We start from the raw sequence: 24,967 nt of genomic DNA, 5'->3' as shown, positions 1-24,967 counted from the left end.
CTAACTTAATATAAGGGCCCAAGAGCCTGGACCTTTGGCTCATGGATCTTTTTTTTTTCCCTTTAAAATACTCTAAAGTAAGTACTTTTTAAAAAAGTCCTCCTGAAGCACTTAATATATTCCAGAGACTGTCCTAGGCATTTTGCACATCACATCGCCCTGTGAGGTAGGCACTCTTATTGTCCTCCGTTTACAGAGAAGGAAATAAGGCGCAGAGATGTTAAGTACCTTGCCTGGGATTACCCAATAAGTGATGGGACTGGTATTTGAACCAGGCCATCTATCTAGTGTCCAAACCCTTCACTACTACACCATCCTGTCTCTCTTATCTTGTCATCTCATCTCATCTCCAAGCTTCTCTCCAATAGAGATGTAGGTTTCTTTTTTCTCCCTTCAGTCACCTCTCTTCCACCCCCAGTTCCTCAGACCTTGTACTCCCTGAGAAAGTTCCCAATGAAACTTGCTTACTGGAAACAATTGTAAGTAACTCCTCACCCCTAGCTTCCCCACAAATGAAACACAAACACACCATAGCTGAGTGGTCAGGCATGACAGCCAAGTAACCCTGCCTCCTCTCCCACCCTTACCCCCTTCCCTTCGCCCCCATCCCTGAGCCTGGCCCACACCACCTTCTCTCTCCCCAGCCTGGGAGGCTCCTCTCCCAACCTGGAACTGGCCTTCCCCTACCTTTCTGGGCAGACTCAGAAATGAGTGTTGGAGGAGCCTGAGGCTTCACAACTCTAAGGAAATGCTTTACCTCTCAGGCTAGCTGATGCCTGCAAAGTGACTACAGGGATTTAGAATAGGAGGCCTTCCAGACCACAGCTTGGCCGGTGCCTGGGAGATGTCTCAACTTCACCCACCAGGGTCCTTCCAGCCTCAGTGACAGAGAGGAGCCCTGAATTCCCACTCCACTAGGAGCCAGTGCCCAGGAGATGCCTCAATCCCACCCATCAGGATCCCCTTCCAGCCTCAGCTCAGATCCCTCCAGTGATGGGGTGGCCCTGAATTCCCCTCACTAGGAGGAGCCTTGGCCCAGGATTTCTACCTTCAGGGCTGAACATAGACTAAGAAGGAACCAACAGGCCACCTTCCTCTCTTTCTCTCTCTCATTAAATTGTGAATAATAATAATGCATTTACTTATTCTCCCACTTAAAAAGCTGTTTAAATCCTTTGAAGAATCTTGCAAGGCAGCTTGGCTAGACAGCAGGCAGGACAGTCCAGTGCCTCTGGTGGGGGCGCCAGGGTCTTCCACTCGCCTGTGTTTTGGTCCAGCAGGTAAGCATTTGGATTGATGGTGTAGTCCTTTGTCTGGACATCGCTGGCTGTGGTGACACCTCCACATACAAACACCCTGCTGTCTCCAATGGAGCATATAGCATGGGACACATCCAAGGGGCAGTTGTTGGGCAAGAGAGGCACTGAGGTGGTCGTCTTGTTGGCCTTTATCTTCTGCAGGTTGATTTCCACACTCTGCCGGTGGCTGTGCACGCAGAGGATGTTGTCCTGATGGAAAGAGAGCAGGGGCCGGTGGTTGAACTCAATGGGGAAAGTGATACACTGGACCACGTCCCCAGTGTTGGTGTCAAAGCAGTCCACCACCCCGACCCGGGAGATGTAGCCCTTCACCAAGCACCGCCCAGTAACAATGTACAGGGTCCGGTCGCCCTTAGTGATCACGGCTGTGCCATCCATAGGGATGCTCATCTTCCCTGCCAGGCACCAGGCCTCCTTGCGCTCATCATAGCGGTAGATGTTAGAGACATACCGCCTTGGGGCAATGCTCCCACCCACTGAGTACACGGTCCCCCCGCAGGTCACCATGGTGTGGAAGACAAGTCCAACTGGCAGGTCGGGCAACTTGGTCCAGGAGTTGTCATCCATATCATACCGCCAAGCCGTCTTCAGCCCTGAAATCTGCTCAGTGGTGCCACCAGAGATGTAGATGTAGCGACCAGCAGAGGTGGCACTAAGTGCTGCCGCTCGATAGGGCATCTCTGAGAGCTTCAACCACAGGTTCTCCTGGATGATATAAGCAAACACCCCATCGTTGAACTTGCCATGGGCCTTTTGGCCACCTAGGATGACCACTGAATCCAGCAGGGCCCCTTTCCGCTGGTAGCTCAGCAGGCTGGTTGGCCTCTCCTGCTTGCGGTCCACCAGGACACTCTCAATCAGTGTTGAGTGCGCTGAGCTGTTCTCCATGCCCATCAGCTTGTTGCTGGCATACGTCAGTGTCTTGTTGGAGACAGCATTAAGATTGATGTAGTTGAAGAACTTCTTGAAATACTTCTCCCGCTCATCCTTCCGGAAGTACACCCAACTGATGAGTGCATTGAGAGCCTGGTCCTCATTGAGCACATGCAAGTTTTCATCTCGGAGCAGGCGGCCAAAAATGACAGGTGGACAGCGCATGAAGTGCATGGAGCCCTCAGGACTGGCCCAGTAGTGGAAGTTGTCTCGAATGCCAGAGTAGGCCAAGTCTGATACCTCTTTGAGCTCAAACAACTCAGCCAAGAAGAGGTAGCGCAAGCAATTAGCACGGCGGATGGATTTAATTAGGAAGTCATTGCAGTGGATTCGAAGGCGTGGTGTGTTGAAATACTGGGCCCCACGAAGGAGCTCCTCCACGTTCTGCTCTGAGATCACCACCTTGCCACTGTAGAAGTAGTCCAGGAGCTGATCCACTGTGGTCGGGCTCAGATAGTTGGGGTCAATGGTGATAAAGAGCTCATCGGTAGTCTTCATGTCGTGGTTGGAGATGAGGCTCTTCACCAGTGGAGAGACCGCAGCCAGTACGTTGCGATGTGCAAAGAAGACGTGGTGGTCCACAGTCAGGGCCATGTCCCAGTACTCTTTGCGTTTCCTCTGTTTGTTCAGATTCTGCAGCACGAAGCTGTTGTAGTTTTTCTCAGTGAATTCCAATTTCATGGTGCTTCTTGCTGGCTGAGGCAGACGATCAGCAGCAGGTACTGGAGAACAGATTTTCTCAGGCCTTTGGGATTCAGATTGATGGTTGTTTGCAGAGCAGTTGATCAGGGAGGAGTTGGGGTGGGAGAGAGGATGATGTCATAGAGTGGATGAGGTCATCACAATGCAGCCCCCCTTGAGGCCTTTCTCAAAGGCACAGGGCTTTTCTTCCCTCTGATGGCCCCGACCTGCCAAAGTCTGATACCTGACCAGGACCTGTTGCCAGGGCTCAGAACTTAGGAAGAAACTCAGAGATGGGTTGCAACTCCCACCTGAGACTTTCAGCCTCAGTTCAGGGCTGCTTCTGGAATGTCAGAGCCATTTTGGGCAGGGAGGATGGGAGGGTTAGGGAGGCTGGGGGAAGGGATTATTAGATCATCTAAAAGAATGTCCATTGTACAGGAGGGAAACTGAGGCCCAGAGAAGAGAAGAGATTTATCCAAGATCACATAGCCAGCCAGAGTAGAGCAGGGCCTGGAACTCAGGCCTTCTGTAACATAGGCCTTTCCCCTACCCTTCTAGGATGCTTTTAACTAACTACTCAGCTTTCCTGTCTCTAATTCTCAAGCCCCAGGGCACCTTTCTCTGCCAAGGCTCCGGGGTATCAGAGAAGAAAAGCTCTGTCCTTTGGCTTCCGCCCTTTGTGGCTACGGGTTTTATAAATTAGAGGGAGAGGTGGAGGCCAAGCACTGGGGCAGAGAGGCAGGAGTTAGCCTCCCACTGGGGCATGGGAGGGCCTCCAAAGCCCTGATTATTTAAGTTCCACCACAAACTAGGACATTTCACATTTCCAAGTCTCTAGATTGTAAGATGTTGGGATCTGTGATGGGTCAGTGCTCTCCATCAAGTATGGACTCGGAAAAGTGGCTCATTCTATCTAAACCTGTTTCCTCCTCTGTGAGATGGGAATGATAATAGTGCCTGCTTCAAAGATTATTAAGAGTTTACAAGAGAAAACGACTAGAGAGTGTTAAGCACCGTGGGGCTCATAACACACGTCCAATAAATGCGAACTACCGTTAATTTCGTATTACATGAGTTCTCCAAGCGCTGGCGTTCCTGGTTGCTCCCTTCCACCTTCGTGGTCTTTGGGAAGTTTGGGATCCCGCATCCCCTCCGGGCTGGCTCCCTGCGCTTCCCGCGGCCACGCGGTGGGGCTGAAGGGTCATCTCCGGCCTGCGAGCCGGCGCCCCGCCCCCTCCCCGCCCCCGGCCCCGCCCCGCCCCGCCCCGCCCCGCCCCGCCCGGGGCCTGGGGAGGAGAGCCGCGCGGCCGCCACGGGGCACAGATCGTCCGCAGACCCGGGGATTCCCGTGGCTGGGCCTCAGACGAGAGCCACAAACACACCTGTGCCCATTTTACAGACGGGGGTACTGAACCCCAGACGGCAGGCGCACGGCCAGGCAGCCAGAGAGGAGCCATCCAGACTCGGGGCGTCCCCCTCGGAGCCCCGCCAGGTGGGGTGCTCGTGGGCACGGCTCGGACGTCCGCCGCACTCCCCTCCTCCCAGCGGGCATAGGGCTCCCCGAGTTCCCGTGGCGCGTCTGTGCCCGGGAGGGGATGAAGACCAGCCAGAGCCTCCCACGGAGGAGGGCCGGCTCCTGCGGGCCCCACCTGGACCAGCCTTCGGCGGGCTCCCAGGAGGGGGGAAAACACAGATCCTGGAGGCATTGGCGAGGGCACACAGAGAGCACCTGGGCTCGGGCCGAGCCCCCGATCCCCTCCAACCTGGGTCCTAAGCCCCACTCCTGACCCTCAGGCCGTCCTTGGCGCCCCTACGAGGAAAACTCAGTGTCGCTGGAGCCTTGGGAATGTGAGCTTGACAGCTCTTACCCTCCCTGCTGTAGTCAAGTTCTATTATTCACTGTCTCTCTCCCTCACCCTTTCCTTCCAGACCTAGCTTCTTTACTTGGGGATTTGGTAATTTGAAATTTATGAGTTCCTACCTTTTTAATGATGAGTTTGTTCACCTTGATGCTGGAATGGGATAAGGCACTCAGTCTCTTGAGGTACTTGTTTGCACAAGGCTAAGACCTTCTGTTTTCCCCTTGGGAAGGAGGCTTGGATTTCAGCCCCTCGGCGGACTGTGTGGCTTAGGTGAGTTCCACCTGGTCCAGTCTCTCCCTGTGAAGATAATTGAGCTTTAATTGCTTCTCCAGCCCTGATCGCTGGAGAGGAGGGGCAAGGCAAGAGGCAGCAGTGACTTTGGCAGAGGAGGATGAGGTCTCCCCAGGGTGATGCCAGACACTTGTCACTCCCCATTGGCCTCCAGGCCTGCCCACCCAGAGTAGGGGATGGGTGGGTCAGGTCCCGGTGCCTCACAACAGTCCTTGGCCCCTACACCCACTTTGGTAGAGGTGGTGGCCATGCCCCTTTGTTTTTGTTTCAAGCCCCAGAACACCAGGGTGGGAAGGTCTCTCATCAGATGCTTCCTTCCAGTAAAAAAGTTGGGCCTAGGGGGTGTCATGGAGACCTGAGAGGATCCAGTAGACTTAACACCACGTGCCAGATCTTGTACAGCTGGACAGACTGGGGCCCAGAGAGGGGAAGGGGCTTGTTCAACTCAGTGCACAGAGCAAGGGCTGGGAGCCAGGGTTCCTGACTCCTTCCTCTGCCCTCTGGCTGCAAGGGAGAGCTGGCAGTCTGGTTTGTCTCCAGCTCTTGTTGAACTTGTGGGAAACCCATTAAAGAAGTTAATTTGTGCCCACCCACTCAGCCAGCTTTGTTGTCTGGCTTGTCTTCAGCCTGGAAAGCTCCTCTGGTCAGCTTTTTCCTTACCCTAGTCAACTCAGGAAACAGACTCTACCCTAGAGTCTGGCTGCCTGCCAGCATCCACCACCTGGTTATGTATGTGTGGGTATTGGGTAGAGGGTGTCTCTGGAAACCACCAGGAAGTTCAATGACTGGTCATTAAGTTTGTGTCGTTCGTGGTAGCTGCCCAGGTGTGGCCAGAATAGTGCCTCAGCCCAAGGCCCTCAGCCGGGTTCTGCTCCACCCATCCTCAGCTTCCTGCCTAGGTCTCCGTTTTCTACTCATGAAGACTCCCTAGAGGAGGCGACTCTAATATTCTAACCTTCTGGGGGCCATCACTTGATACAGCAATTTGTTGGGAAGCCCTGAAGAAAATGCAGGTCATGTTTTAAAGATACACATTTGGCCTGGAACTAGAAAGGTCAGGAACGGTCTTTCAGTATTTCCACCTGTTTTATGTCTCTAACAACTGGCTTTCTCATGCCTATGTATTTCCAACTCATAACCGGGGTTGCCATGTTATAGCTTTGGCTTGCCATGGCTTTAATTCAAACTCATGGTATCCTTAATTTTTTCAGTTCCACTGGTAAATTCTCTCCCCATTTCTTAGCTCAAAGTCCTGGTCCATGGCCAGCCCAGGGATTGGCTGTCCTGGGGTCACGTGTCCACTCTAGTCCAGTCAGCTGTGTGATAGTGGGTCACATGGTTCGAAACATGACCACCTAATATATATATAATACATATATATACACACACACACACAAATTAAAAAATGAAACAAAACATGCCACCTAAGGAACACAGTGTACAGCGGATAGACTGGAGGTATTCAGAATCTTGAGTTACCTAAGATGGGAACTCAGAGTTGTGAATTACCTTTGTCACTAAGAATGGGCATGAATCACATGGGAGTAAGATATTACACAAAGAAAAAAGATTTTATTGTCATCTTAGTTAATATCTCTGGATGAAATGAAGGGCACAGCATGAGACTGTGTTCACAGTGAAACAGACCTTCAGGAAGCATATTTCACAGACTGGCCTGCTGCTCTCACCACCTGCAGGGACACCCAGCTTGGCACCTGGGTGGGTCCCTCCCACGTGGCCCATTTGAAACTGTTAGTCAAGGGGACTGCATAGTGTGAGGCAAAACACAGAAGTAAATTAGCAACTCTAAGCCTGCCTGGGCTATCTCTCTGGAACATTTGGGCCTGTCACACATTCCTGGAGGGAGCAACAGCACAGCTGCAGCCACAGCTGCCAGGCCTGGGCTCCCACCCTGTGCAGAAGGGTGGGGGAGGGCAGAGGCTGGAGGGCTTCCTCTGGGGCCCTGAGTGAGCTCACCCTCATCCCCACACTCACTGACTTCATCGTCCAAGGCTGCTTGGCCAAGAGCCCAGGCAGTGTGAGGGGCTTTCTCCCAGAACAGGCCCTGGGCCACCCGTGGGGGATGGGTGACTTTCAGGCCAAGCCCAGCTCCCTAGAAACCAAGATGGTGGTGGCAGGGGGTGCATATTGATTGAACTCTGAAATGCCAGAGGGTTTTAAGGAAAAAGGCAGGTGGTGGACAAGGGGTAGTAGAAGGTAGAAAAATGCAAGGAAGTAAAGCTTTTTTCTCCATTTGTTCTTTGGCAATCCCATTAGAGAATTCCAGGAGGCATGCAGATGACATCATGTCTTATAACTGAGAAATCGCAACAAATCTGTGAAATAGAGCCCCTGCCTACCCCGTGTTTCTAATGGAAGCTGCTTTATTTTTATGTGTTATGTTTATGTGTTTAAAACTGTATTTTGTGTCACATTTAAATGATGGTTTAATATTCTTAAATATCTACCAAAAGTAGATTACAATGCATGAAGGTCACATAAAATGAACTTCACTTTCTCAGCATCACAAACATTCGGAATACAGAAAGGCCAGGGATGGATATTGTAAGTAAGAAAGGTACAAAAGAAGTTTGCTTAAAAAATAAAGTTTAGAAATTGATTTTTTTCCCCCAATGTCCAAATAATTGTGGTCTAGGGAACCCTCAGGGTAAAGGCTTCATATGCTCACTTCTTTGATAAGCATGAACTCATGCAGAATGGTCTAAGTGTGTGAGCAAGAGACTCTCACAGCATCACACACGCAAGCACATACACCCACAGGGACAGACACACGGCTGAGTTTTTGTTGTTCTAGGCACTTCATAGCCACGTTCTTAAGTCTGCCACCTTCCCATTACATTGGACAAATTACTTTTTTGGAGGCAGGACATTTTCTTCAAAGAAGCCCTGGTTGACGACATTCCCCGCTGGGAAGTATCTGGCCACCACGAAGGAGGACCCGTCACTTGCAGATGCCTTCCCCACTCCCATCTTCTTTGTATTCTTCCACACCATGGCTGTGAAGTGTCCTGTAGGGGAACAGGCAGGGGGAGAGAGAAATAGGTTGGTTAGCAGAGCCTGGAGAAGGATGTTTCAAGGGACGCTTGAATCCCTGCACCATCTTGCCAGGCTGAGGGAAGCCTGGTCTTCAACCACCAAGCAGAGGAAGGAGACCCAAAACATATTGGCTGCCTGATTTTCTGAAGCATCAGATCCTTTCAATCAGCCATACAGCCCCTACTCACCTCATCACTTTCTGATGCTCCAAGGTTTCACGGTTTCCCAGAGGTCATGGCAAAACCCAGTGACCCTAACAATTAGGATATCACCTTACCTGGCACCTGCCTCTCCCTCCGCCAAACTGCACTCTTCAAGGTCACCAACGGTCTGCATGTTCCTCAACAATGTTTGCTTTTTGTCTTCATCTTACTTGACATCTCAGGAACATGAATGTAGTCGACGCCTCCCCTTTTCAAAGCACTCTCTCCTTTTCGTTTCCGTGATGCCACCCTGTCTTAGCTTTCCTCCCATGTCACTGCCTCTTCCTCCTCCTCTTCCATCTCACTTGTGAAGGCTGGAAGACCTGCATTTCTCAAGGCTCAATCCTTGGCTCTCTCTTCTTTTCTTGTACTCTTCAGGCAATTTCATCTTTCCCTGGCTCTCAAATGTCTTTCCCCAGCCCAAATTTCTCCTGTGTTCCAAACACAACTACTTACTTGACATTTCCACTTGGATGAGTCATGGGCATCTCAAATTTAACCTCACTCTTGATTTTGGTCCCTCCCATTTCCATGAACGGTACCCCCGCATTTCCCCCACCACAACCCATCATTAATCCTGAAGAATCTAACTCCAAAATACATCTCAAGTCCATCCACTCTCAAAACCTTGGCCCCAACCACAAACTTTTCTCATTTGGACCATTGCAATAGCCTCTGACTAGTTCTCCAGCATCCACCCTTGCCTCCTCAATTCACTTTCCACTGACGTAGCCAGCGTGATCATTTTGAGACATAAATCATATCTGTTTACTTTTCTGCTTAAAAATCCTTGCATTGCTTCCAGTAGTACCTAAAATGAAAGTGAATGCTTTGGCCCAATGGCCTCCTTTCCATTCCTTGAACATATCCAATTACTTCCCACTATGAAGCCCTTGCACGCACTGGTCACTGGGTGCAACACCCTTCTAATGACCAATGTTTTCTCATCCCTTAGGTCTCAGCCCAAATATCACTTGTTCAGAGAGTAACATTTTCATAATCACTCTTATTTCCTGAACACCTCCCTCCCAAGACAGTCTTATTGCTTCCTGTTTTTCCCCTCATAGCATTCTTACTGTTTGCAATGATATATTTGTTTGATTACTTCTAATTGCTTGGCTCCTTTGCTAGGCTATGAGCCCCATATGGGTGGGAACCAAACTGATTCACTCACCAAAGTATACTCAGAACCTTGGCAAAACCTGACACATGGAAAGTGTAAAGTAAACCTTTATTGAAGGAATGAATGGAATGGATGAAAGGCATATGGAAGAACCATCTTGGATGGGGCTCTGCTCTCATTGGAAGTGCAGGCCTTCCATATTTTGTGCTCTTTGAGACCCTGATAAGTTACAGCCTCCTTCAATTTCCTCTGCTCTGAGCGAAACAGCCCAGCTCCTTTTCAAGCTGACCCTCCAGACACTTCTGTGGCTTGCCAAAGCTCCCTGGCATCATTCTCCTACTGTTCAGCCTGCCTGCCCCTCACTCCCTGGACTTTTCAAGCTGCTAACATAGCTTAGCTTCTGATTTCCCTTCTGCTTTGGGGTCAAAGAGTTGATGCTGTAATGTACTCTTTGCTCAATGACCATAAATTCTCATCTCCTGGGAGTAGAGAGCAGGAGTTCATCCTCGCCACCTTTACTGCTGAAGACACATAGACATAAATTGTGTATTTCCCCTATAGATGAACTCTATTTTATAATTATGAAATTTACATATAGTTTCTTTGTCTACATCTGTAAAAGATTTGAGGTTACTAGATTCTTTATGAAAATAACCAAACAGAAACACTAATCAGTAGGATTGGTGTGATACAATCAAAGCAAAAATTAAAAGAAAGCAAACACTACATACAATTATGCATCCTCACCACTTATCCTTAAACTCATGTTAACTGTTGTGCAATAAGCTCTAATTTCCACCTCAGAACAGAAGAAACACTACTTTCCAATTCACCCTTCGTCCTGACACTGTTGAGTTACTTCTCTAACATCTCTAGGCTTTCAGCAGCTTTGTCAGGTGTCACTGTTTCTACAGGCTGTCATTTCATTAAGGCTCAAGCCTTTTCTCCAAGGGACCACGTGCTTTGGCCATTGACCCACCTACTCTGTCACCAGACAAGGAAGAGCTGCCATTTATTCCTTGGTTGCTAAGAAAATGATTACAAACAGCACGTGTGCACCAGCAGCCTGAGTGCCTGGGGAAGACTTTTCAAAACAGATGCGACCAAGTAATCTTTCTTCTGACTGGGGAGGTTTCTGTTTGCACAGAGCTAATTAAGTCTGGGTATTTAGAGATGAATTAAAGGACACAACTTCCTTAGCAACCATCAGACACACTGGTTTCCAATTCTAAATGACTAACAGCTTCCTTCTTTTTCTTTTTTTCCTAAAGGTTTCACATCCTCTTTCCTGCTGTGGACCCACACTTCCTATAATATACATTTGAAAAATACACTAAGTCCTTGCAAGAGGATAATAGGTAAGAAAGAGAAATCTCTTTCTGTATTGATGTGCAACAATCTCTGCCAATCTGCTGGGTGAATAAAGCAAGTGTGAATCAGATCATCTGACACCAGGGTATAAAAAAGGGAGAAAGAGGATATTTACACAAATGCTGGTTCAGAACAACTCCAGAATGAACCACAAGAAACTTGTCTTACTGGTTGGGAGGGAAAGTGCTGGAGGCCAGGGATGGAAGGAAGATTTTTCACCTTATACAGCTTGCAAATTTCATGTCACATAAAAGTATTACTTATTCAGAATAAACAAACAAACAAACCTACTCATTAAAAGAGACCATATCAAAGGAACTGCAAGAAGTTGCTTCCCTGTACTCAGCACATAGCATGGAACTGTGTCCTTCATCACAAGACGTCACCCTGGGTGAGGGTTGGGGTGGAGATGGATTATAGGATGTTTCAAAGACCTTTTCACCTACAACATGGACTCAGGTCAGGGAATCCCGGAAACCTGGTGCAGCAGGCAGCAGCTCTGGGATAAGCTGATGCCTGGGGGATGCACCTGAGCATCTTTAAGGGTCGTGAAAGCCCCTCTTATACCACCACTCAAAGCTGTGCTCCTGTCTGAGGACCAGGCTCTGTGTGATCCCAGGCATTGCACATTAGCACCTGGGATGGCATAGGGGCTGGCTGTTCTAGGGGTTTCCTCTTTAGGGGTGGGAGATGTGGGGCAATAAGTGGGACAGGTGGTCAGCGATCATGGAAAGTTGAGTCCCGTTCCCAGCTATGATACTTGAGAGAGTCCCACCTTGGAGCTGGATTGAGAGTAGAAGGTAAAAAGAAGTCTCTTCCCCTTTCTGGGCCTCAGTTTCCTCCTCTGCAAAAAGGGTGAAATAAAGCCCCACCTTCAAATGGTGTTGCAGGGTTACATGGCTGTTTCTGTGGAGATGCTTTTGACTGTCAAGTATCATGCACACACAAACAATGCTAATTACTTGCTCTGACCCATGTCCAATTGCCAGAGAATCTTACTCATGAGAAAACAGATCCTGATGCTATGAAATAAAGCGTCTTCTGGTCAGTGGTCTTTATGAAAAGATCAGGTTCTGCCTATACATCCTTAATCACCGGTAGGAGGCTGACACTGTTCCCTCCCTCACCTCTCAGATCTAACTGCCATAGAAGCAGTAGTTCTCACTCAGGGCCTGATGGCAGCCTTCTTGTCCTGCCCCGCAGGGCTGAGAGGAGAGACGCCCGGGCAGATGCTTCCACCTCTGCCCCATAGTCCTGCCCACACGGTTGCAAGAACCCCTGCCCAAAAGGATGAGCACAAACCACAGGAAATGGTGACTGGCCCTGAGAGCAGTCACTTCCTGCTTCTGAAGAATCCTCCAGAGGGTGGGAGGACATAGGTGCTCCACCCATGGGTGGGATGGGTTGGGTAGAGGAATGGGGGTGGGCAGACAATCCCCTTTTCAGTTTCCCTGGCACCTTCTGGTCAGAGAAACTCACAGCCCTTTCCAACCCTGGGCCCTGGGTGAGTCTGAGTTGATTCTGAGGAAAGACAGAAGCCAGGTGAGGCCTGGAGAGGAGCAAGAGGGAGCCCAGAGCTCGGAGCCGCTGCCTGGGGCTTTAGTAAGCCAAATGTTTACTGCTCACCGTGGAGGCCTAAGGGAAAGGCTGGTTGGTCCCACAGCTGGCTCCTCCCTGCATCTAAGTATCAGCTCTCAGAATGTCCTGGAGAAACCACCACCTTGTCCCTCTCCCTCGGGGACAGGAAAGGACAGGGAGTTGATCCAAGTTCACATAACTGATAGTCCAGAGCTGAGACCAGATCCTGGCTTTCTGCCCTCCAAGCTCGCCTGAACTGCCAGCTAGGGCATAAGGTGAAAGGAGCAGTCTGGGAGGCCATGAGGAGTAGGGCGCAGGGAGGAAGGATGCGGGGGTGTGGAGGGAGGTGAGAGTTAAGATCAGGAGTAGAGCGAACAGCTTGGCCCTTTTCTCGGTGGCCCCAGGAAGACAATGGCAGTTGAATCAGGAGAGCAGCCTGGGCAGAGAGGGTCTTAGAATGTTCTGGCTGCTGGGGAGCAAGACCAGAAGCAAGATGATCGGTTAAAAGTGCTGAGGCAACTCCTCGGGGAAGAAGGCTTTTAAAATTCACAGCCTCCTCATGACACACTCCAGTCACCTGAAGAGCTTTGAGTGGTGGGGCAGGAGTCAGTGGCTCGGGTGCTTTTGGATGAAGAGGGGTGTGGGTGTGTTGGGAGATGGGGTAGGGGAAGAGAGTTTTGCCCTTTGGGGAAATATCAAAGAGACAAGACAGAAGGGAAATGATTAATTTTCAGAGGGTTAGTTTCTCTCTGAAGCCAGACCCAAACAGCAACCCAGCCCAGGGCCAGGTCACTGATGTGACCACGTCTCTCACCTGTCCCGGAGGTGAAACCAGGCTGCTGGAAGTTGTAGTTCTTGATTTCACTGTACCATCTATCAGCCACTTCCTTTCCTGTATGGAAAAGACACTGTTTAAAACTCAGCAGCAAAATCAACCAACTCCTTCTTCCTTCCATCTTCTCCCGTCAACCCCAAACCACCCATTCACTTAGATGTCTGATAAAACACCTACGAGCTGAAATGGGGACTCCTGCCTGTGAGCAAATCCAGGCTGAAGAGAAGGCTTTTTGGGGGGTTGGGAAGAGCCCTGGCCTGGGGTCAGGGAACCTGCATGTGTGTCCCCACCCTGCCACTAATTTGCTGTGTAATCCTGGGCAAGGCCTTCCCCTCTCTGGGCCTCTGTACAAGAGGGTTGAATGCAACATACTCCAATGGCTTCTAATGATGTTCTGGGTTTCTGGGAGAATCTGCCCTCATCTCATCCCAAGTCGGGCTCTGGAAAAATCCACAGGGGGAAAGGTGATTGGGCTGGTGGGTCAGGGTCTCCACTGCAGGCAGAAGGGTCCTCACCTGAAGCAGCCACTGGCCCAGCAGGTGTTAAAAGGAGAAAACCCGCAGCATTTGCCTGAGAACTGCTGATCTCAGGGACAGAACTAAGAGCCTCGCACCTCAGAATAGTAAGTCTCGAACTTCAATGAGTGCACAATATCACCTGGGGCTCTTGTGAAAATGCAGATTCTGACTGTAGTAGATCTAGGGTGGAACATATGACTCTGTATTTCTAACAAGTTCTCAGGTGCTGCTGCTGCTGCTGCTGCTGTTGGTCCATGGACCACACTTTGAGTATCAGGGCCTTCGAGAACAGTGGCTACACATTGGCCCCACCTGGGGAGCTTTTCAAAATGACTGATGCCTGGGGCCTGCCACAGACTATTGGTGTCTCTGGAGGAGAGATCTAGGCATTAGTAGTTTTTAAAAGCTCCACAGATGATCCCAGGGTGGAGCCAGGGTGGGGAACCACTGCCTTAGAGGCCGTCTACCCAAGCCCCTCTCTGTAGAGATGGGGAAACTGGGGCCACAAGGGTAGCAGATTTGCTCAAGGCGCCACAGAGAGCCAGCGCAAGACTGGGATGAAACCACATCTCCTGCTGGCTCTTTCCGGCCCCTCTCCCTTCTCCCTGGGCCCACCAAGGCCCACAGTCTGAGCCTGGGGAGGAGTTGCAGGCCCCGGACTCCTGCCTTCTCCAGGAGCATGCGCATACCACTCCTGAAGGAACACTGCTGGGGAAACCAAGAGGACTCCCAGGGCCTCCCCAGGGAACTCCCAGGAATGTGAAGCCAGGGAGGGAGCAGCCTTTCTCCTGCAGGGGTTTGGAGAAAGCTTCAGAGTGTGAGGTAGCTCTCTCCAGCATTTTTCCTGAAAAGCCACGACAGCTCTATCAGAGCCAGGAAGTTCAAGAATGTTTGGTCAGTGTGGGATCACCATTCCAGGCTGCGACCTTGGATGAGGAATTGTCTTTCCCATTATTACTTTTTTTTTTTCCCAACATGGAAAAAGCTCTATGGACTTTTTTCTCATGAAAAATGTTAATCCACCAGCATTGTAAAAATTTTTAGAAAACCATGATGAAAGTAACATTCTTCTGTAGCTGGAGATGCTTTGGTGCCGCCAGGGTCATTCTGAGACTGCACAGAAACTGTCACCCCCACCCCCATGCCTCAGCTGGGAGCTCTTCTGAAAGTGGAGTTGGGCGGGGAGGGGGGTTCAGGCAGTCTGACTCATCTCTGAGTCCCTGGCACCCAGCACAGGCCTGGCCCTGAGCCGGCCATCAGAGGCCTTGTGGTGAAATGCAGTCAGCCCCTGGGAGCAGACAAAGGAAAGCTCTGGGGTTCTTTTCCCTTTCTGGGCCTGTGGCTGCATCCCAGCTACACCACGGAAGGCAGGGCTCTGGGGCCAGAAGGATTTGAATGGAGGATATCCTAGGCCGGGGTCAGGCAGTGGGGAGGAGAGCTGAGAAATGACGCACCTGTCTGATCGTAGGATGCCCACGCCAGGTTCTCCCCACACTGGCCACGACTGGACTCCGGGCTGTGCTTGAGGATCCTTGTGCTGGCCAGAGCCTCTGAATACCTGCCAGAATCCGTGGTATTTCCTTAGAGTACAGCCCACGGAAGCCCCCCAAGTAGGAGCCCTAAACTAGTGGGGCCCAGCTTGCTTCCCCACCCTGCGCTTGCTGAGGCAATCGGAAGTATCACACCTGCATCTCTTCTGAGCACCCTGCACCCCCATTTTACAGATGAGCAAACCGAGGCTCAGAGGAACAAAGGGACCTGCCTAGGTAAGTAAGTGGCAGAGGGGTTATTCAAGCCTGGCTGTATCCACCCCCACAACCCAGGTCCTTCCAACCACCCAGAGCCCATCCATGGCTGCAGCAGCTGCAGCAGCACGGGGTGCTGGGGGGACTCACTGCTGAGCTTCCTGATTGAGCTTCTTGCAGAGTTTCAGCGGGGGGACCCCATGCTGCTGCCGGTACTCGTTGTGGGCCTTCAGGACCTCGTTATTAAACTGCTTGGAAGCTGCAGTGGTTTCAAAATGAACATCTCAGTGCCCAGAAAAGATCCATTGAAAGTTGGCCGGCAGGCTTCAGAGCAAAGCCCAGCTCATACCTCAGGCCACACATCTCTGCACATCCGTCCCCTCTGGATTATGAGGCCCCGATGGGGCATGTCAGGGATTTGGGTCTTTATCCAAGACATTGGGAAGCGACTGAATGGGAGCAGGGGAGTGAGCTGAGGAGATCTGTTTCTGAAGGAGCCTGCTGACTGCTGCATGGGGGATGGGCTAGGGGTTAGAGCAGATGTTGGGGGCTGGCCAAGGAGTAGCAGGACTTCTGAAAGAAAAGTTTGAAGGACACTGGGTCTCTCAGACCAGATCTATGGTGAATGGTGGTGAGGACTGGGAAGGGCTGGAGGTGGGAGCCCAGAGAGAGCAGGCCTGGCTGGGGTGGAGGGGTGCCTGCACTGGGCTGGGGAAACAGGAAGACGGAAGGACAGATGAAGAGAAGAAGACTAGGGGAAGACAGCATCGGGATGTGGAGTGAGGAGGAGGGTGGGAAAGAACCGGGGTTGGGGGGGGCGGTGCTGTGATTAGCTAGGCTCAGGAGGGCAGTGAAGGGAGAGGTGGAGGCTGTGTCCAACTGGGTTACAACCCCAGAAAGGGCAAGGCCAAGGGGGCTGGAGTAGGGAGAGAAGAAGTGGTGAAGCCAAGTGAATGTATGGTCAGGCCACTCAAGATGGCTGTTCTCTTGCTCTCTGTACATCCCCTGCTCACCCGACGCCTGCTTCACCTATACCTACTCACATGACTTCCCTTCCTACATACTTGCCCCAGGCCCCAGCTAGTGATTTTTCTTATTAAAGAGGTAGTGAGGGGTGTGCCCCTCTGCTGATTTCCCTGGTAACCAATGAGCTAACCTGATGTCAAATCCCACTACAACTGGTAATCTCCCCCTGTTTCTGGGAGGGAAGACTGCCCACTGTCCACTGCACATGGTGGGGTGTTGCTCTAGGACCTTGCTTCAGACATGTAAGCTCCCCCTGTCCATTAAACCACTGATGTCCCTGTCACTGATTCCAGGTTCTTTCTTTGGTCTTAAAGCTGGGCGAGTACAGGCCTTGTAGGCCTGTGGGGTGCAGCTCAACACAAGGGGAGGCCAGGTCAGTGGTGGACAGAAGTCATATCAATTCCAAAATGGAACCTCCCCTCCTTCCCACATCCTCCATCACTCATCTATCCATCTATTGATTCATCATCTAAGCAGCAGCATCCAACCAGCCATCTATCATCCATCCAATCCCAATCCATCCATCTGTTCATCAGCTCTGTGTGTGCCTCCTCTGGGCCAGCTCCCATATTGTAGGCTGGGGGTCCAGAGACAAATCAGCCATGCCCTGCCCTCAAAGCTCACACACAGAAGGGAGACAGCCTTGTAAACAGACATTAGCCAACAGTGTGACAGGGCCAAGGTGCAGGTGAGCACAGGTCAAGAGGAACTTGGAGAAAAGTAGCCTAACATGGTCTGGGGGATCAGGAAGGTGATCCCTGATTTGAGGACCCACAGATGTCTGGACAGGGGCTGGCCAGGCTAAGATGGTGAAGGCACTGAGTGCCAGCCTTAGGAACCTGGAGTTCCTCCCATGGAAACGAAGGTGAGCTGGGTAAGTTATGAGAGAGGGCCACAGAGGGTCCTTCACCCTAGCTAGTCTCCTCTGACAGGAGCCTGTCCCTGAGGACTGGCCTGGGCAGGAGAGTAGAAACCAGATGATGAAAGAAGCACCCCTCCTTCCGCTGCCCCAGCTCACCTTCCCCAGCTGACGCTCTCTTCTGTTGTCTTTTCCCCCAGAGGCCAAGGAGATGGCCCAGCAGGGCATCACCTCCTCCTCCTTCATAGAGATCCCCCATGTCTCCTGGGCCTTCAAATCAAATCCCAGTGGGCCACCAAGGGTCATGAGGGAAGAAGACCCAGGCCTTGCCCTCAGGAGCTCTGAGCTAGACACTGACCCAGGAGAGGAAAGGGAACTGCAGGTCATGCCAGTGGTGGCCAAGCTTTCCAAGGGGTTTCGGAGAAATTGAACAGGGAGTGGTCGGGACTCAAACACTCTGGGCCCTGGAGGGGCAAACCAATGAGGTCGGTCACAGTAACATGGAGTGGGGCAGGGACAGGGATAGGAGGGGGATGCTGAATGTCAGGATGTGGCAGGTCTGGGTTGACAGGTTACCAGATAGGGAGATGCTGTTAACAAAAGCATGAGGAAGAAACCAGGTGAAGATAACTGGGCCCAAGGCAGAAGGCGGAGCTACTGCCTTAAGTCTTCAGGCTTTTGGTGACCTCAGATGTATCAGGGAAGGCTCCCTGGAGGAGGTGATGAGGAGGTAAAGGTGAGGAAAGGGCCATGGTGGAAGGGATCTGGTGTATCCTGGGGCTGTGAGGACGAGGTGGAGATAAGGGGAATGGTGAGTTGCTATGGTGAAGCTACTTTAAAGGCAGCCCTGAGTGCAGGGTTAGGATGCACTGGACCCTGGAGAACTCAGGCCCTGCTGTCTCCTTGGCAGAGACATACACGGCTGCTGAAAACTAGGTCACTACACAAGTAGAGAAGCAAAAGTGAAAGTTCCTGCACCAAACCTAAGCTCGGGGCCCAGAAGCTGAAGCTGGGCATTGTCCCCAGCAGGGCCAGTGCCCTGGACCAAGGTTCAGGGGTCTGGAGGGGAGCCCTCTCTCCCCAGCCCTGGCTGAGAGGCCTGGGGGCTCCACAACCACACCTCTGGCTGGCCCAGGAGTCCCCTCCCACCACAGCAGCCAGTCTCCCAGCCCAGGTGGTTCCTCGAGCAGGGCCTCAGCCTCAGGGAGGCCAGATAACACTGGTGACCACACCCAGCAAGAGGCACACCCCTTTTGCAGAAAAAGCCAAGAACACAGATAAACGTACAGAAAAAGTCAAAGAAAACCCACCCAACCCCGCATTATGCAGGGAGAGCCCTCAGAGCCACCCCATGATGGGGGAAGGGAGGGATTATGCCCTTGTTTTGTATGGGGGGGAGACTGAGGCTCAGAGAGGTCACACAGCCTCAGGGTGCCAGCCTGGAGTGAGGGAGGTCCTTTCTTGTGCTTGCTGGCCAACCATTTCTGGGTGCCAGGCCTGTGAGTGATCTCATTTACTTCTCACCAACTTTGTGGGAGCTTCCACTACTGTACCCATTTTTTGGATGAGGAAACTGAGACGCAAGAAGGATGTAACCTGCCCACATTCCCACAACTGGTCCAGGAGTAGGTAGGTCCTCAAGGAGAGTAACTCTGCCCTTAACCCCACCCCACAAGGGTCATGAGACAGAGGAAATCAGGGAGGAGAGACAGTGGGGCCACCGGACCTAGGAGGAGGATCAGGCCCAGTGGGGTTGGCAGCTGCCTTCAAATCTCTGAGGGGAGAGAAAAGGAGGAAGGAAGAGGAGAAAAGAACAGATTTCTCAAGAGCCTCCTCTGTGCCAAGGCTTTTATCAGACCTGCCTGAGGGGCTGCAGAGGAAAATCAGGGGCTGGAGAAGAAGTTCCAGGCAGATCTGGGGCTGCTGAAGGTGTAAGGGGCTGCCTGGGAAGCCAACAGGCCAAGGGAGGGAGCAGGCATCTTGGGTGGGGCTGACCTGAGGGCTCTGGAAGGTCCTTTAGGGCCCAAGCTTCTAACTGTTGAATAGAGACTCTGAGGAGGTCAGTGCCCCTCCTCCTGCAAGGCTGTTGGCCGGGACAGGCTCCACCCTCAGCATCAGTTGTCCTCTCCTCCACCTCCTCGGAGGCCTCCCAGAGCCCAGCTGACTCATTTCTCTGCCCTCTCCAGACTCCCCACCAAAGAGGCCCAGGGCCGTCAGAAGCCAGAGCAGGAATTATGGACAGACCCCTTCTGTCCCCTGGCAAGAGCCTAGAAAGCCTTTGGGGCAAATCTGGTTTTGCTAGTTTATCAGGAAGGAAGAATAAAAAGTTGATTTAAAAAAATGAGTTCCAGATGGGTAACTCTTTCAGCCTGGGTTCCAGGAAATTCAAGAGGCAAATCCCAGCTCTGCCTTTTACTAACTGTGTGATCGTGGACAAGTTGCTCAATCACTCTGTGCCTCATTTCCTCCCTGTTCAAAATGAGGATAACAGTATCTACCTCACAGGGTTGTTGTGAGAACTAAATTAATGAATCTATGTAAATGCTTTAGAACAGATCTGGAACAAAGTGAACAGTTACTATGTGTCAACTATACTTACTAACATTACTAACATTTCTGTTGGGCAGAAACCTTAGAGCCTCTGGCCTCAGAAATACTGCTTTAACGATCCCCTCCCTGTTTTTAATGGGAGAAGGGCTGCTGGTATTTAACTTGATCTCTGATGACCTCTTTTAGTACCTCTGAGCTCAGATATTTACTGAGTGAGTAAGTGAGCACAGGAACAAATGAATGAGATGTTTGCACCAGACTGGGGAGAACGGGATTCTCCTCATTACAGAAGAGGGAACTTTGGTCTTTGGGAGAACATGTGAATTGCCCGAGGTCACACAGTGAGTCCACCTTAGTGCCAGATCTAAGAATGTCCCTCCCTTGCCCCAGATCTCACATGCTTTCCACCTTACATAACATCTTTCTCTCCCAAAGCCAAGAATGACAAGGCTGTCCCAGAGTATTCACCCCAGGCCGCCCCTTTGCGATGGACAATAGTAAGGGCTGAGGAGCCAGGGCAGGGAGAGCACCAGCCCCTCCAGCAGAGAGGCCTCTGTCCTCCAGCCTGCCCCGCCCGCCAGCACTGAGCACATCCCTGTCCCTCCGGGCCCTGCTTCCCCATCTACGTGAAAAGGAAGGGTGACACTTGTGGTTTTCAAACATCTTCAACGCAGGGAAACCCGTTCTTTGACACTTTGTTTAGAATCAACAGATGAAAACAGAACTGCTGGGACTGACTTGGCCCTGCAGAGGTGTGAGGGCCTGCTCGGGAGAAAATTTCTGGATTAGTTGTTCCCCGCAGGTCTTTCTGCTCTGAAAATCTCTGGGGGTGGGAGATGTGGGTCGAGGGACAATAAGATTCTTAGAGATAATTAGAGGGTGTGTAGACGTCCGTACAGCTGGAGTCCAGGCTGAGAGAGGCAGGATGACAAGTGGTTGGTGTGGTGGAGGGGTCAGCGCACGGCTGGGAAGTCAGAGCGCTGGGTGCAAATCCCAGTTCGTCCACTTACTGATCAGGTATAAGCTTGGCCAAGGTACTCAGCCTCTGTAAATCTATAAAACTGATAAAAAGTGCCTTGCAGGGCTGTTACAAAAGTTGGTAACATATATGAAATATCAGCTCCAAGCCTGGCACACAGTAGGACCTGAATAACTGGTAATCACTATTACTAGGGACTAGAGGCTGCCACTGAGCTCCGGGCCATTCACTGCCTTTCTCTGCTTAGCTGCAAACTGAAGCCCAGCAGGAAGACCAGGGCCAGGAGCAAGACCTAGGAGTCTCTGGGCCTAGTGACTTCTAGAATTTAAGCTGTGTTGGTTATGTGACACTTTCCTAGCAATGCCCACTACTCCAACAGCTCTGGGGTGTATCTGAAGTTAAAGATTAAAAAGAGATGGGCTCCTCTATAGCAATGAGGTCCAGAAGAGGTGGGCTCCTTAAGAAAGTCTTTAGGGAACCACATAAAGCCCCTTTAGGGAAACACATAAAGCCCCTGCCTGTCCTGTGGCCACAGACAGCCTCAGGCTCGTGACCTGGAATGTCAAGGTTGGGCCTGTGTCACCCAGAAAAGTCACTTTCTCTTGGAGATCCTTAGGGGAATCAGAAACCATCCAGGAGGCTCAGAGTCTTGGGGGGAGACAAATAAAATGCATGTGGCTATGGGCCAGCATCCTGGAAGGTCCCTGGGTAGGAGGGGAGGTAGCCACTGCCTGAACCAGCTCTAACCTGCCTTCCACCACCATCCTGCTGGACTCTGCATCTCCAGTCCTAGAGGGTGTCACCACCTTCCTGCCCCAGATTCACACTGCTGAGCTTTCCTTCTTATTCATTACAAGTTAGTCACCAAGTCTGCTTGAGGATACCATCTAGAAAATTCATCCCCGCTTCCTCCCCAATCCCTTAGATACCTCTGTCCTCTCGCCTGAGTAACCAGCAGCCTCTCCTTGACCCCACCTCCAGCCTCTCCCCATCTGATCTGCCCTCCACCCTGGTACAGCTCTGGCCCTGCATTTTGTAGATAGATGCCTTTCAATGACACCCTAGGTGTCTCAGAGAAAGTTCAAACTTCCAAAACACTCTGGGATCTGACCATGTCCTTCAGGAGCCTTCAGTGGGCCCCTTGGGCAGAGATTTCCCCTCTCCTGAGCTCCCACTGTTCTTCATCTACACCTGTTTCCTGGCTTGGGTCACTTTCCACCCCTTGCTAGACCCATGTGGTGCCTGTCTATCCCCCCAATCAGCTTTATGATTCATTTTACAATCCAAATGAACAACCCTGAGGACAGGGGCCACCCCCTACATAGCTCTGGGTCCACAGCTTGGTACAGAGCTGATAGATGGTGGAATGAAAGGACGAGAGGGAGGGAGGAAAGGGTGGAGGGAGGAATAGAGGGAAGGAGAGAGGGATGAATGAACAGAGAGAAGAATGGGCAGCCAGCAGTTCTGGAAAGCTGCTTCTTAGGGAAGAAGTCAGAAGCAATTGATTAAAATGTAACTTTAGAGAATTTGTGGATTTTCTCCTAATCTATAGAGAAAGGAATTTCCCAATTAAAGATCTCAAGATGCCCTCTCATACCTGTCATGCCACTTATCATCCTATTCTTTAATTACATGACAACTCCTTATGTCAGCTTTCCATACTGTGGAGGATCCTGGGGATGAAATGGACCATCCTCGTTGTACAGATGGGGAAACTGAGGTTCAGAGAAGGAAAGGGCTTTGCTCAAGATCACACAGCAAGTGATTAGCAGAGCCATGGTGGAAAGCCAGGCCTGTCACTGTAGATAAGGCAGGTTAGGACCAATGCCAGGGAAAGCCACTGACTCTCAACACTGGGAAGTCATAAGTCCAATTCTTGAGAACATATTCAAGAATGGACCCAGCCTTACCTATCTGAGGCTGACAACCTGAACTTCCCATGAAGCAGGACTTTTGAACTCTGTTCAACAGCTCTTCATTAAAAGCCTCCTGAGAGGCATGAACTATGCTAAGATAGACATGGCTCCTGGCTGCCAGAAGTGGGGAGTCCGTGGGACACGGGTCTAGAGTCCCAACCTGACTGCTGGGAGGGCTGCAACAAAGAATACAGTAGGTAGGGAAATCAGGGACAGGCTCCCAGCCCAGGAGTTCAGCCAAGAAGGATGGGGAGAATTTTCAACTTCAGAGAAGTGGGTGGGGTGCTGGGGAAGGGAATCCAGGGGAAGGGTGCAGGGTTCCAGCCTCGGGAGAGCTGAGTGCAAGGGGAGGGAAGGGGTGAAGATCAGCTCCCAGAGGGCCCCACGGTGGGGCTGAAGAGTGTATACTCTTTCACCTACGGACAATGGGATGGAAGGTGTTAGGGAATGCAGGAGGAGATCTGCATTTCAGAGAATTCACAGGGACAGTCACTCGGGTGAGGATGGGCCACGACAGGTCAGTAAAGGGGAAGCCAGAGTGTGTACCCCGGCAGAAAGCCTGGCACAGAGTGGGCACTCGGGAGGAGGAGCGACGACAGAAGAAAAGGATGCTCAGAACTGTCTTTAGGAGGGTTGGTCGGGGCAAGCTGCTTTACAGCAAGAGATGCTGTCACAGTTTGGTGGCTTTTTCCAACTCTAACTCTGTCCTGAAACAAAGCAAAAGCCACGCCTTGGCCGGACGCTGAGCGCTAATCCCATCAGCGCCTGGCAGCCCTCCCTGACGCAATCTCTGGCTCGCAGACTGGAGGACCCTCCCGCGGTCTCGCCTTCCCTCCCTCTCTCCCGGTGGCCTGACGGCCACCCGGCTTCCTGGCTGCCCCGGAAACTGCCCGCGCTGCGCCTCCTGGCGCTTTGCACCGTGCGCCCCTCCATCCCGCAACTAGTGGTCCTGCAGCGCCACGTACCCACCGAGGAGGTGGTCTACCTGCTCCCCGGGGATCCAGCCCCCCGCAGGAAGGGTGACGGCCAGAGTCCCGGAACCCCGGACTCCCGAGCCATCCCAGCACCCCGGCCCTGCTGGCCCGGAGGGCTCACCTGACTTGCCCATGGCCCGCTCCGCGCGCTGCTTGGCTCCTGCTGCGCTGCGCTGCGCTGTACTCCCGGCCCCGAGCCTCTCCGAGAGCCGACGAGGAGGCAGGGCGGCCGCAACCCCTCCCCCGGCGCGGCCCGGCCCCCGCCTTATAAGGCAGCGGCAGCTGCAGGAGGAGGCGCCTGGGGTCACCCCGCCGGCTGCCTGGAGGAGGCACCACGCGCCCCACGCTCCGCGAGCCTTCCCGCCCGACTCCGGAGAACTTGCTCCGCAAGGGAACCCCAACGACCGCTCAGGGCTCTCCAGGGGCAGACAGGGAGCCCGGGGCCTCCCGGATCTCTGGCCCGAGTTGCCTACCTCAGGACGCGGAATAGGGGTGTAGAGGGAACCCCACGCCTCCTACCCGGTTCCCGGTAGATGCTCAGCGGCTGATGCTGCGGGGACCGCGGGGCTTACTGTAGGGGTGCGAGGGATGGCTTGGACCCGCGTCGCTAGGAGTTGATGCTCTCCCGCCACGGCTTGACCCCCACAAATACCTAAAGCCCCGAGTGTGCCACCTTCCCCTTCCTAGTGACATCGGGCTCCGAATGACATTTCCATCCTCTCCCCAGCACACACCCTCTGGGGCAAGCTCAGGTTGGAATTGGGTACTTCCCAACCCTCCTGCGTGGCCATTCCAAGGAGGCTCCTTCCAGCCGCTCTGACCTGTCCTCTTGTCCCTGTCACGCCAAGCCAAATCCCCCCCTCCTTAAGTCTGGCTCCAGACCTGTCTTCTCAACTCCCTAATTTCATCCCATGCTCCAGTCAAACTAGACTTTTTGATATTCCCCAAACATGCTTTGAGATACCCCACCTCCTTGCCTTTCTCAGGCTGTTCCCTCAGCAGCTGGGGCTGCTGGCCCCTCTGTGCCCATTCAAGTTCTTCAGCGTATGTAGGTCCCTTCAACTTCCAGACCCACTCCTGTGTGAGAAGAGCACTTGCATAAAGACATAGCCTGGGTCACCTGGGTGAGGCGCCCCAGAGTAAC

The 24,967-nt window shown here is 52.1% G+C and overlaps 2 protein-coding genes and 1 long non-coding RNA gene across 5 annotated transcripts; 1 reads left to right on the top strand and 2 right to left on the bottom strand.

Annotated features, from left to right (window-relative positions):
- Nucleotides 1–1,091: 1,091 nt before the first annotated feature.
- On the bottom strand, nt 1,092–3,183 carry CCIN (calicin). Of its 2 annotated transcripts, XM_072959729.1 has the most exons (2): nt 1,824–3,183; nt 1,092–1,508 (listed from the first exon to the last, which is right to left on the bottom strand). In XM_072959729.1, exons 1-2 carry the CDS (start codon nt 2,931–2,933, stop codon nt 1,167–1,169), a joined length of 1,452 nt encoding a protein of 483 aa, XP_072815830.1. In that variant the 5' UTR covers nt 2,934–3,183; the 3' UTR covers nt 1,092–1,166. The 2 variants fall into 2 exon arrangements, with proteins under 2 accessions (XP_072815830.1, XP_006204179.1); XM_006204117.3 differs by having other exon boundaries at nt 1,092–3,180.
- A 1,051-nt stretch (nt 3,184–4,234) lies between these two features.
- Nucleotides 4,235–11,161, top strand: LOC140696080 (uncharacterized). Its single transcript, XR_012072082.1, has 2 exons — nt 4,235–4,428; nt 10,744–11,161. It is a non-coding gene; the product is annotated as an uncharacterized lncRNA (long non-coding RNA).
- On the bottom strand, nt 7,516–24,161 carry GLIPR2 (GLI pathogenesis related 2). 2 transcript variants are annotated; one of them, XM_006204118.4, is made up of 5 exons: nt 23,945–24,101; nt 15,670–15,778; nt 15,229–15,332; nt 13,236–13,313; nt 7,516–8,118 (listed from the first exon to the last, which is right to left on the bottom strand). In XM_006204118.4, exons 1-5 carry the CDS (start codon nt 23,955–23,957, stop codon nt 7,958–7,960), a joined length of 465 nt encoding a protein of 154 aa, XP_006204180.1. In that variant the 5' UTR covers nt 23,958–24,101; the 3' UTR covers nt 7,516–7,957. The 2 variants fall into 2 exon arrangements, with proteins under 2 accessions (XP_006204180.1, XP_015094479.1); XM_015238993.3 differs by lacking the exons at nt 13,236–13,313; nt 15,229–15,332 and having other exon boundaries at nt 23,945–24,161.
- Between the last annotated feature and the right edge of the window lie 806 nt (nt 24,162–24,967).

This window comes from Vicugna pacos, chromosome 4, assembly GCF_048564905.1.
Source record: "Vicugna pacos chromosome 4, VicPac4, whole genome shotgun sequence".
Taxonomy (NCBI): domain Eukaryota; kingdom Metazoa; phylum Chordata; class Mammalia; order Artiodactyla; family Camelidae; genus Vicugna; species Vicugna pacos.
Note: the sequence above shows the minus strand (reverse complement) of the source record. Positions and strands in the feature narration are given on the sequence as shown.